The sequence below is a fragment of the Pinus tabuliformis genome, chromosome 3_2 (genome assembly GCF_031772625.1).
Source record: "Pinus tabuliformis cultivar Carrire ecotype Pingquan chromosome 3_2, CPIR1, whole genome shotgun sequence".
Classification (NCBI taxonomy): domain Eukaryota; kingdom Viridiplantae; phylum Streptophyta; class Pinopsida; order Pinales; family Pinaceae; genus Pinus; species Pinus tabuliformis.
This window is the reverse complement of record NC_142302.1, coordinates 1,110,544,169-1,110,557,100: the sequence shown is the minus strand read 5'-3', so window position 1 is coordinate 1,110,557,100 and position 12,932 is coordinate 1,110,544,169. Positions and strand designations below refer to the sequence as shown.

Genomic DNA, 12,932 nt, shown 5'->3' with positions numbered 1-12,932 from the left:
CAGCATGTGTGATTGCTAATTTGTAGCAATCAAGGTCAATTATCTCAGGTTGTTTTCAGTTAAACTAGTTCCAACCTTTAGAGGAACTAGTGGAAGGTCAGTTAAGCAGTGGGACTTCAGTCAAGCTCAATGATCATTCAGTTAACTGATCAATCAACCCAAAATCGCTAGTGCATGCAAAGAATTCGAGATACCCAGTTGAGGTGGAGATTCCAAGGCAGCGTAACATTAGTTGTAGACTATTCTTGAGTGTACAGGTGTTGCATGCAGTCAGAGGATTAGTCTAAAGGAATTGCGCAATCAATTTGAGGAATTTCCAAAATAATAGGGGCCTAATTTCTGAAGGAACAATGCAAGGAAATAGGAGCTCAAGCAGAGGTAAAATTTGACTAAGTCTGGGTCAGATCCTTTCAGTGATCACAGGGTGTGCTCAGTTGAGCAAAGCAATTGTAATACATCTCTATTCTTTTGATTCAATGCAAGCAGACATTGAGGTTTTTAGCAGTTTGCTTTCCTCGGGAAAAATACTTGTTGCATGTGTGTTATTTCTTATTGCAAGTCAAAATTTTTTGTTCTAGATTGTGGCAGAGTAGTAGAATAGGTTTGTGTCTTGTGATTTTGATTAAAACTTCATGAGAAGTTGCAAATCTACATTGTAATTTCTACAGGTTGGGGACAGATGGGGACATCTCTGTTACACCCCTCCCCATTTCCAAACAAGGAATGCAAGGTGCATGTCCTCCTGTACCCTTGGGATGCATCCCCTATGAAAGACTGTTCATGACCCATCTCTTCATACATCACACACACAATCCTTTGCACATGATCATCACTCGTAATTGAATACAATGTATACAATGTATATGATATTTGATATGCAGTTGTTCACTTTTAAATGGTTTTCAGATCTAATTATATGAAATGTTCAAAACATGTCTGTAAATTAACAATGCCTATATAAAGTTACCATTGAGCTTGTTGCCACACTCCTTGTATAGGCCAATCTCTTCTCAAACCAATCTGCTGGTCTAGAAAATCTTTCCAGGAAGAAAAAGTGCATCACTGGCCTGCTTCAACCACCCAATTGCCAAAACTGTTATATTCTGTAATTATGTACTTTTTAAACAACTGGAAATAAGTATGTAAACTTACCTGAAATTTTCACAAACTTTTTGAAAAGCTTTACGCTTGTCCTTTTCCTATAGACATTAAGAAAGGATAATCAGAATTTAGATGAACCAATTTTCCTTCCAACTAAAATAACAGCTACCATGTGAAAGCCATGCCAAAAGTCTCAAATAACCCATCATCTAGCCTCATTCATTTCATCGTTCAAATAACTTTAATAGCTTGAAACAGGGGAAAGATTGGCCTTCCTTACTTTGAAGTGAGGGATAATGAACTTGCAAGTTGCAACTTCTAGCAAATGAAAACAACAGATGTCCATTTTAAATGAGAATAATGGAGGGTGATGAATATTGAGATAACCATGGCTCATATTCTCAGTAAATCGTTGTACTCATTAAATAGGTGTAACACATGATGTCAGAAAGATTGCGATAAGATGAGCACAGCGGTAATATAAATTGAACTAGCATCTATAATTGGTAGATATACAATGCAAGGACTCTGTCCAAATGATGCAAAACCTCACCATAAAGGTTAACAACATGGCAACATTGTAAATGGTAGGGATGTATTTAACTGTAATTTGATAAATCAGTTTTGTTGATATATAATTGCACACAATGCATCCTTGCATTATTCACTCAGGCGTGCATAAAAGATTAGCCTTGGAAACAAATACAAGAAAACTTACAGTAGCCATGTGTTCTCGGCATTTAAGGAAGGACCAATCAGATTTTCTATACCGCCCATGTGCCCCTCCATTCCGTGTGCTGTAGCAGCATTTAGAAAATATAGTTTAGGTATCTTGATATTTCTATTTATGAATATGCTACTATGTAAATTTTCAAAAAGAAGCTGCTGCCCAATATACCTTCCTATAAGATATTCCCCAAGTGGAATTGTCCCATCAACCCACTCCAGAACGCCAGCACTTGGGGTGAATGGTATGACCTGCTCCAAGAATAAGAACACTCTTCATATCAAGGAAAAAAACGAGCAATGGATGAAGGACATCAAGAAATTATTTCAAGCAGAACATAAATTCATCACAATGTTAGTGTGTGAAGATGTAAATGTATCTATGGAATTGGATAGCAGACTGTAAGAATTGTTGCTGCTGCAACAAACTTTGCATGATACTAAGATTTCTGCCACACAGCAGTAACATTTTTCCAGATTGCTACAATCAAGCTTTCTTCTGATTTTGATCTTGTGTTTAAAATGAAGTCTACTTAATAGGAGAAGTATTGTAATTAACATGTTATAGCAAATAAACATTCGTTCTCAAATTAAATCAGTCAAAATTAGGCCCTCTTACAGGTTCAGACAAAAAATAGGATGCAGCAAGCACTGTGCAGTGTGGACAGAGTTGGTCAGTATAAACATAGTATAAGATAATTACATCTGAGCCATGTTTCTGTGCATCTGTTTCCAAAGAATCTTAGGGACTGAGCCCTCTTGATTTCACTGAAAAAGTCGGGATAAAATCAGGAGTTTTTCCAAAAAATCGTTAGTGAGATAATTTCTTTAAAGATTTTTAGAGATGAATATTTTTGTATTTTTTTATTTTTATTTTGCTGACTTTTTCAAAAACATCTCCACTTTAACGACTTTTTCAATTTCTGGAACCTTGCTGATCTAATCCTGACTTCAACTTTTTCCACATTGACTAAAACAAAATGCACAAATCGCTAGAAGGTGTATTTTACTGTAAACAAAACACTGTTGATAATATCGGCGATATTCGAAAATATCGCGATATTTTAGGCAAAACGATATATTGCCGAGAAAATATCACGATATTTTCAAAATATCGGCAAATATCGGCAAAATATTGCGATATTTTGAAAATATCGGCAAAATATCGGCTATGTTTAAAAATTTGAAAAAATTATTTTTTATGCTTGCCGATATTTGCTGATATTTTGCCGATATCTTCACCGATATTGCCGATAAGATGTTTTCTGGACCCTTGCCGATATTTTGCTGATACCGATATTTTCAACACTGATTTTACATGCATTTTTAAAATAGCTTCTATAAATTAAAAGAAATCACCTCTTAAGAGAAAACTATGCTTATGGCAAAATACAAAATAACAAAATTGTTCTTTAAAATAACTGTAAATTGCAATACAATTCAAAGTAAAAGATGTAAGAATATAATCCAGTCATAACAAACCTATCCAGGTTTGCCCTAGCCTTCTTCCTCACTCGGTTGGTCTTATGTTGTCCAATCAACCTATCTGAAAATGCTAACTCATTCATTATTTCATGTCTATCTTGCTTGCATTACTGCTATGCTCATCTATCTTCTTTTTATTAAGAAAACATGTCTTTTATTGTATTTAGTCACCTGTACATGTGAGATCATGTACAACTTACAAAACTATGTTTTCTGTCTTTACCAAGTCAATGCTCAGTCCATCTTGGTTCACACAGAATGCTGGATAAACATTTTGTCTGCCTGAAAACTTTTCTCCAAGTTGACTATCAACTCTCTCTGCAGGATTGCAAATGATGCAAGTAGCCCTCCTGGTTCTTGCCAAAAAGCCAAATCGTTGTAAATATACATGATCCCAAATGAGTCGAGATACAGTCTTAGCACTTCATTTAACATCCTCATGAATGTCATAATGGCATTGATAACACTAAACAACATCACTAGCCAGTGGCCACTTAAAAAATATCCTTCTTGCATCTAGAAGGTTGTCTTCCACCTATCCTTTAAGTTCATATGTATCTGGTGGTAACCAAATTTTAGGTTGCTCTTGTTGAAGCACTTTGTTCCCCAAAGTTCATCTTATAGATACCAATGCGTGACAATGGAAATCTGTTCAAGAGCCAATACTCCACCCACATTCTTCTTGTGCTATCTTTCTTTGGGACTAAAACTATGGTAGATACACAAAGTGACAAGTTGGGTTGAATGTAGCTGTTATCCAATAACCCCTGAATCTACCTTTCGATCTCTTCATCTTCATTTTCCAAGTTCGAACAACTAATTCTTGTGCAACACCTTCTTCAACAAAATCACTGCTTGTTGTAGGCCAATGGCATGCTCAATTGCACAACTTAGAGGCATCTCATGAGGTTATCTAACCATATTGCCATGGGTTTTGGCGAGTGGGTTGAGCTTGCGCCTTATGGCATCGGACAGGTATTTTTACCATTCAATAACATGTGATGACATGAGGGAATGGTAAATGGGCCCATTGAAGGTGTTAGACCCGCCAACATGTCAGGGGATCTCCCCGGTAAGAAGTCCCAACTAGACCTCAAACCGTTTGGTGTAGGAGCCCTAGCAGTGGGTCGTACGGTATCGCCTGACCGCGGTTGCGCGCAGAGGCAAGTAAGATGTCCCTATTGGTAGCAAAGGTGTGACATGCGTAGCAAGCCAAGCAAGGTGTATGAATGGTTCTAACACACAGGAAGTGAGGTGAGTGCACCCCTTGGAAACCTGTGGAAGCACGCAGCTTGGAAGGGAACTCATGAGCGAAGATGCATCACAAACTGGAAAGCAAGTAAGCTAACAATCCAAAGTGATGGTTAAACCAACAATACATCTTAGTAAGATTCATACATACTTATACAGAAAGAGTCCATACATGCATGCGTAAGCAAACAGATACATACATCATTAGAGTAACCAAGATAGCTGAAATACAATAACAATGTATGCATGAAACGTGTTGGCTTTTTTATATTAAGTAGTGAAAGTTCCAATCATACAGTACAACCATGACCACCCACTAGTCCTGATAGCGGAACGTTACAATCACTGCCGCCTGCTCCTCCAAAGAGATATACTAGCTTTGCACTGTGGAGAAGCCAAGGCTCGTTACAATACTCTCCAAGCTTTCTCTAAGATACTCCTATTGGAAGCTTGGCTAACCAAAAGCCTCTACAATGAGTTATGAGGGACTATTTATAGCAAAGGGTGGGGTGACCCTTGACATTCCCCTTTGTGTTGATTTGGGTAGCATCGGATGTGCTCTAGCCACGAAATTTGGTGGAGAGGTTGGGGCACATGAGATCTCCAATACCCAGAAAGTGTTTGAACACATTCTAAATAGATCAGGAGATATTAAAATAATTAATATTTTAATGGAGTCCCTAAGTCTAAACTTAGGGAAAATAAAATATTAATGTGTATTAATATGAATCTGTGTTAGAGTGGTCCAAAAGACATGGATTAAGCCAAATCTAATCTTAGCCGTTGATTAGGGACTTAATATTAGCCGTTGATATGTCAACAGGAAAAGTATAAGAGGAGGCTTGAGGGTCACTTGGAGAATACACCAGAGTGATCAGTCATTTTATTCTCTAGAGCAGGGTTTGCTAAGAGAGATAGAATCAGTGATCAGGAGAGAAGTTGAGGGGCATTGAGTACAGAGAAACAGAGAAGGCAGAGATTGTGCCGGTAGAGTAGCGCAATAGCCAAGGAGAGTGACGTAGAGCCAGCAAGGGCTCACGCAGAGCCACGCAAAGGCAGCCAAGTGCTACGCAGAGTACCAAAGAGGCCAGCGTGTTTGACGCAGAGGCCCAGAAAGCTGACGCAGGGCCTCCTGGGGTTGATACAGGCCAAGAAAGGTTGACGCAGGGCTAGTGTGAGACAGAGAGGGGCTGACGCAGTCCCGATTGGGCAGACACTAGGGTTGCAGAGCAGTTTTATGATGAGGAGTTGTTGGAAGGGTTTTTCGGGGTTTCAGCTAGGATATTTCTCTCAAACTGTGAGGTATAGCTGCTAAGGAAATTCTCTGTTGGGTAGGCCAGTTTCAGCACCCAAATTGTACTCTGATATTGCTTAATAAGAAAACCCTTAGATAGCTGCACCGGTTTTCCCGCATTGGGTTTTTCCGGGGACATTGGTCTAAAAATGATGGTGTCATGTGGTGTGTTTGTTCTTGTTTCTTTTAGATGTTGATCTGTAATATGTTGAGCATGCATTGGTGTTTATTTTCAATATTTACTTTTTAAATAACTTGTTAAAGAAAAATAACAAGTAGGTAGGAATAAATCAGAAATAAGTGCATGAAGGGTTTCTAAACTAAGTAAACTTAGAAACTTCAACATGGAATCAGAGGGTGATTGCAGATCACGAGAGTACTAAAAGACATCAACCGAGCGGAGCAATAGTAGTAGAAAACAGTTGTCCCGAGGTGATAGAAGCTATTTCTAGCAACGCAGAAGCCAAGGACGTGTGACGCAGAGCTAGCCAGAGCTACGCAGAAGAAGTTGAGAACTGCACAGAGCCTCCGAGAGGCCAGTGTTGTTGATGCAGAGGGCAGAGGGCTGACGTAGGGCATCCCAGGGTTGACGCAGAGCTAGCAAGAGGCAAAGAGGGGCTAACATAGTTCACAGAGAGGCAGTTGCTGGGGTCTAGAAGGCTGCAGGAATATTGCAGAGTGGAGCTGGTGAGGTACTGTAGTCAGAACAGTACCTGACAAAGCAGGGCCAAAGAACTTGTTACCGAGGGTTTCTAGCCGAGGAACCTGGATCAGCAGTGCAGTTACATAAGACAATCAAGTAGGGGACATCTCAACAAGCGGCAGAAGGATTTCCAGGAAGGAAATCAGGACTCAGAGGGAGTTCAGAAGAGAACTTCCAGACGAGAAGTAGAGACTCAGAGGAGTCAAATAGAGAACTTCTAGGAGGGAAGTAGAGGAGCGTCATGGCACTACACGGGGTAAGAGACCAGGATAGACTGGACAGAGCATCGAACTTCGCAGTTTGGAAGGCCAAAATCTTATTAGTGCTTGACAAGAATTGTGTCAAAAACTTCGCCTTGAAGGTTATAGCTATCCCACTCGACCTTAATGATAACGACAAGTACGAAGAGACGATGGCGAGGGCCAAGTGCATTAACCTTGATGGGGTCAAGGATCATGTGGTACCACATATAGCCGAGAAGGAAACGACAGTTGAGATGTGGGAGGCTCTCAAGAACTTGTACCAACATACTTCTGTGCAGAGAATAATGTTCCTCGAGAACCAGATGAGGTCGTATCAGATGAAGAAGGGTCAATCGATTGACACCTTCCTCGGAGGACTGAATGAGATCCAAGACCAGCTGATTGCTATAGGAGCGACACCAGATCAGGAGCTTATGGTGAGGACAGCCTTGAATGCTGTCTCAGAAGATTGGGAAGTGTTTGTCCAGAGTATCTTGGGCAAAGGGACTCTCCCACCTTCGGATGAGATGTGGGCAACTCTTCGCCAAGAAGAGATCAGACGACAGTCGAAGAAAGGTAGCATCAACAAAGGGATCAAGGTCAAGCAGGAGGAGGATGATGTGGTCCTGGCATCTAAGGGAAATCAAGAGAAGCAGAAGAAGAAAGATCTCTCCAAGATCAAGTGCTTCCACTGTGAGGAGATAGGTTATTATGCGATCCAGTGCCCAAGGAAGAAGAGTAAGGGAGAGTCTTCCGAGACTAAGGTAGCGCCAACACGGGCAGAGAAGGAAGTTTTGATAGACAATGACTGTGCCATGAGTGCACACATGTCATTTGAGCGGAAGTGGGAAGGCATCAAGCTGTAGTTAGGAGGACTACAGGCGATGAGGGGCAGGATCCTCGAGGTACCCAACCTCTTGGACTAGACCTTGCTATGGAAGCCCTGACGAGAGGTGGTAGGATTGGCTGTGTGGGTAGAGACGAATGCGGATGGAGGGACAGAGAGAGCTACAGTGCAGGAGTCCCGAGATAGCGCGAGGTTAGCAGGTTGCAGTAGTGCGAGAGGCACAAGAGTGTTGCACTAGTGCAGGAAGGCACAACAAGGTGTGCAACGGTGCGAGATGCAGGAAGTTGTTGCACCAGCGCAGAGGTCAGAGAGAGGAAGCACTTGTCAGATGTAGAGGGAGCTTCAACATCAATGAGTGTTTCTAGCCCAACAGGAAGGTCAGTTGGGAGATCAGTTACATACTTCTCAGTAACTGAGTTGCAGTGCAGCAGTGAGTAGCACGATGCAACATGATGAGAGCAGGTGCAGTGCTGGGACGAGGGACCAGCAGCAGCACGGATGCAGAGTGAGCTGTCGTACAGATGCAGCAGTGGCAGTGACAGAACCATGGGCAACAATATAGGATGCAACAGTGCAGAGGATGTTGGGCAGGAAGGCCTAACATCAGCACAGGTACCAAAGCCGGATGATCAGAGTAATACTCAGTGAGGAGTATTGCTAGAGCACAATCCTCGCTAAGAGGGAGTGTTGATTTGGGGTAGCATTGGATGTGCTCTAGCCATGAAATTTGGTGGAGAGGTTGGGGCACATGAGATCTCCAATACCCAGAAAGGGTTTGGGCAGATTCTAAATAGATCAAGAGATATTAAAACAATTAATATTTTAATGGAGTCCCTAAGTCTAAACTTAGGGAAAATAAAATATTAATGTGTATTAATATGAATTTGTGTTAGAGTGGTCCAAAACACATGGATCAAGCTAGATCTAATCTTAGCCATTGATTAGGGACTTAATCTCGGCCGTTGATATGTTCTGGGTATTGGGCAGATTCTAAACAGATCAGGAGATATTAAAACAATAATATTTTAATGGAGTCCCTAAGTCTAAACTTAGGGAAAATAAAATATTAATGTGTATTAATATGAATTTGTGTTAGAGTGGTCCAAAACACATGGATCAAGCCAGATCTAATCTTAGCCATTGATTAGAGACTTAATCTCAGCCGTTGATATGTCAACAGGAAAAGTATAAGAGGAGGCTTGAGGGTCACTTGGAGAATACACCAGAGTAATCAATCATTCTATTATCTAGAGCGGGGTTTGCTAAGAGAGATAGAATCAGTGATCGGGAGAGAAGCTGAGGGGCATTGAGTACAGAGAAATAAAGAAGGCAGAGGTTGTGCCAGGAGAGCAGCGCAACAGCCAAGGAGAGTGACGCAGAGCTAGCAAGGGCTCACGCAGGGCCATGCAAAGGCAGCCAAGTGCTACACAGAGCAGTAGAGAGGCCAGCATGTCTGACGCAAAGGCCCAGAAAGCTGACGCAGGGCCTCCTGTGGCTGACACAGGCCAAGAAAGGCTGACATAAGCCAAGAAAGGCTGACGCAGGGCTAGCGTGAGACAGAGAGGGGTTGACGCAGTCCTGATGGGGCAGACGCTGGGGTTGCAGAGCAGTTTTTTGCTGAGAAGCTACCAGAAGGGTTTTCCGGGGTTTCAGCCAGGAGATTTCTCTCAAACTGTGAGGTAGAGCTGCTAAGGAAATTCTCTGTTGGGTAGGCCAGTTCCGGCACCCATATTGTACTTTGATATTGCTTAATAAGAAAACCCTCAGATAGCTGCAACGGTTTTCCCGCATTGGTTTTTTCCGGGGACATTGGTCCAAAATAATGGTGTCATGTGGTGCGATTGTTCTTGTTTCTTTTAGTTGTTGATCTGTAATATGTTGAGCATGCACTGGTGTTTATTTTCAGTATTTACTTTGTAAATAACTTGTTAAAGGAAAACAACAGGTAGGTAGGAATAAACCAGAAAAAGTGCATGAAGGGTTTCTAAACTAAGTAAATTTAGAAACTTCAACATACAGATCAGCAACTGAAAGAAATGAACAAACACACAAGCGACACCGTTATTTTTAGACAATCATCCCTGGAAAAACCCAACTTGGGAAAACTGGTGCAATAGTTCTGAGAGTTTTATTATTAAGCAGCTTTTCTTGAGTACACTGGGTAAGAGACCAGGATAGACTGGACAGAGCATCGAACTTCGCAGTTTGGAAGGCCAAAATCTTATTAGTGCTTGACAGGAATTGTGTCAAAAACTTCGCCTTGAAGGTTATAGCTATCCCAGTTGACCCCAATGATAACGACAAGTACGAAGAGGCGATGGCGAGGGCCAAGTGCATTATCCTTGACGGGGTCAAGGATCATGTGCTACTACATATAGCCGAGAAGGAAACGGTAGTTGAGATGTGGGAGGCTCTCAAGAACCTGTACCAACATACTTTTGTGCAGAGAAGAATGTCGCTCGAGAACTAGATGAGGTCGTATCAGATGAAAAAGAGTCAATCAATTGACACCTTCCTCGAAGGGCTGAATGAGATTTGAGACCAGTTGACTGCTATAGGAGCGACACTAGATCAGGAGCTTATGGTGAGGACAACCCTGAATGCTATCTCAGAAGATTGGGAAGTGTTCGTATAGAGTATCTTGGGCAAAGGAACTCTCCCACCTTCGGATGAGATGTGGGCAACTCTTCGCCAGGAAGAGATCAGACAGCAGTTGAAGACAGGTAGCAGTAGCAAAGGGATCAAGGTCAAGTAGGAGGAGGAGGATGTGGCCCTAGCATCTAAGGGAAAGCAAGAGAAGCGGAAGAAGAAAGATCTCTCCAAGATCAAGTGCTTCCACTGTGGGAAGATGGGTCATTATGTGAACCAGTGCCTAAGGAAGAAGAGTAAGGGAGAGTCTTTCGAGACTAAGGTAGCGCCAACACGGGCAGAGAAGGAAGTTTTGACAGACAATGACTGTGCCATGAGTGCACACATGCCACTTGAGCGGAAGTGGGGAGACATCGAGCTATAGTTAGGAGGACTACAGGCGATGAGGGGCAAGATCCTCGAGATACCCAACCTCTTGGATTAGACCTTGCTATGGGAGCCCTGACGAGGAGTGGCAGGATTGGCTGTGTGGGTAGAGACTGATGCGGATGGAGCGACAGAGAGAGCTACAGTGCAGGAGTCTCAAAATAGCGCGAGGTTCACAGGCTATAGCAGTGCGAGGGGCACAGGAGTGTTGCACCAGTGCAGGAAGGCACAACAAGGTGTGCAACGGTGCGAGATGCAGGGAGTTGTTGCAGCGGCGCAAAGGTCAGAGAGAGGCAGCACTTGTCAGCTGCAGAGGGAGCTTCAACATCAGTGGGTGTTTCTAGCCCAACAGGGAGGTCAGTTGGGAGATCAGTTACGTACTTCTCAGTAATTGAGTTGTAGTGCAGCAGTGGGTAGCACGATGCAACATGATGAGAGGAGGTGCAGTGCAGCAGTGGGTAGCACGATGCAACATGATGAGAGGAGGTGCAGTGCAGTTGCAGTGCTGGGAGGAAGGACCAGCAGTAGCACGGATGCAGAGTGAGCTATCGTATAGAGGCAGCAGTGGCAGTAATAGAAACATGGGCAACAATATAGGATGCAACAGTGCAGAGGATGTTGGGCAGGAAGGCCTAACATCAGCACAGGTACCGAAGTCAGATGATCAGAGTAATACTCAGTGAGGAGTATTGCTAGAGCACAATCCTCGCTAAGAGGGAGTGTTGATTTGGGGTAGCATAGGATGTGCTCCAGCCACGAAATTTGGTGGAGAGGTTGGGGCACATGAGATCTCCAATACCCAGAAAGGGTTTGGGCAGATTCTAAAAAGATTAGGAGATATTAAAACAATTAATATTTTAATGGAGTCCCTAAGTCTAAACTTAGGGAAAATAAAATATTAATGTGTATTAATATGAATCTGTGTTAGAGTGGTCCAAAACACATGGATCAAGCCAGATCTAATCTTAGCCGTTGATTAGGGACTTAATCTTGGCCGTTGATATGTCAACAGGAAAAGTATAAGAGGAGGCTTGAGGGTCACTTGGAGAATACACCAGAGTGATCAATCATTCTATTCTCTAGAGTGGGGTTTGCTAAGAGAAATAGAATCAGTGATCGGGAGAGAAGCTGAGGGGCATTGAGTACACAGAAACAAAGAAGGCAGAGGTTGTGTCGGGAGAGCAGCGTAATAGCCAAGGAGAGTGACGCAGAGCCAGCAAGGGCTCACGCAGGGCCATGCAAAGGCAGCCAAGTGCTCCATAGAGTAGCAGAGAGGCCAGCGTGTTTGACGCAGAGGCCTAGAAAGCTGACGCAGGGCCTCCTGGGGCTGACACAAGCCAAGAAAGGCTGATGCAAGGTCAGCGTGAGACAGAGAGGGGTTGATGCGGTCCTGATGGGGCAGATGCTGGGGTTGCAGAGCAGTTTTGTGCAGAGAAGCTACCAAAAGGGTTTTCCGGGGTTTCAGCCAGTAGATTTCTCTCAAACTGTGAGGTATTGCTGCTAAGGAAATTGTCTGTTGAGTAGGCCAGTTTCGGCACCTAGATTGTACTATGATATTGCTTAATAAGAAAATCCTCAGATAGCTGCAATGGTTTTCCCGCATTGGTTTTTTCCGGGGACATTGGTCCAAAAATAATGGTGTCATGTGGTGCGATTGTTCTTGTTTCTTTTAGTTGTTGATCTATAATATGTTGAGCATGCACTGGTGTTTATTTTCAGTATTTACTTTGTAAATAACTTGTTAAAGAAAAATAACAAGTAGGAATAAACTAGAAAAAGTGCATGAAGGGTTTCTAAACTAAGTAAATTTAGAAACTTCAACCTACAGATTAGCAACTGAAAGATATGAACAAACACACAAGGGACATCGTTATTTTTAGACAATTGTCCCTGGAAAAGCCCAACTTGGGAAAACCGGTGCAGCAGTTCTGAGAGTTTTATTATTAAGCAACTTTTCTTGAGTACACTGGGTCCCAAGCTAGCTCACCTGATAGAGATAAAAAGTCTGGCTATAATACCTCTCTTCGGAAGTAGATATTCTGAAAGTATGCCCCACGAAACCCTCTCCAGCAAATCTGAAGCACTGCATTAGCCCACCTAGCCTCTGCGTCAGCCCTCTAAGGCTCTGTTTAGCCTCTCTGGCCCTCTGTGTCACTTCTACAACCTTTGCGTGGGTCACGCAGGCCCTTCTGGCCTCTGCGCAGTCACTGTTGCCCTTTGCATCTGCCCTCTGCCTCGCACTGACTACCCCTCTCAACAATACTGATC

The 12,932-nt window shown here is 42.8% G+C and overlaps 1 protein-coding gene across 5 annotated transcripts in view; it reads right to left on the bottom strand.

Annotated features, from left to right (window-relative positions):
• The window catches only part of ATM (Serine/Threonine-kinase ATM-like protein), a 533,430-nt gene that overhangs the window by 51,219 nt on the left and 469,279 nt on the right, over window positions 1–12,932 (bottom strand). For all 5 annotated transcript variants that reach the window (XM_089417581.1, XM_089417585.1, XM_089417584.1 and 2 more), the window contains 4 exons: window positions 2,000–2,079; window positions 1,820–1,898; window positions 1,153–1,199; window positions 968–1,067 (listed from right to left, as the gene is read on the bottom strand). In XM_089417581.1, coding sequence (XP_089273707.1) covers window positions 968–1,067; window positions 1,153–1,199; window positions 1,820–1,898; window positions 2,000–2,079 — 306 coding nt within the window. The remainder of the gene's footprint in view (window positions 1–967; window positions 1,068–1,152; window positions 1,200–1,819; window positions 1,899–1,999; window positions 2,080–12,932) is intronic.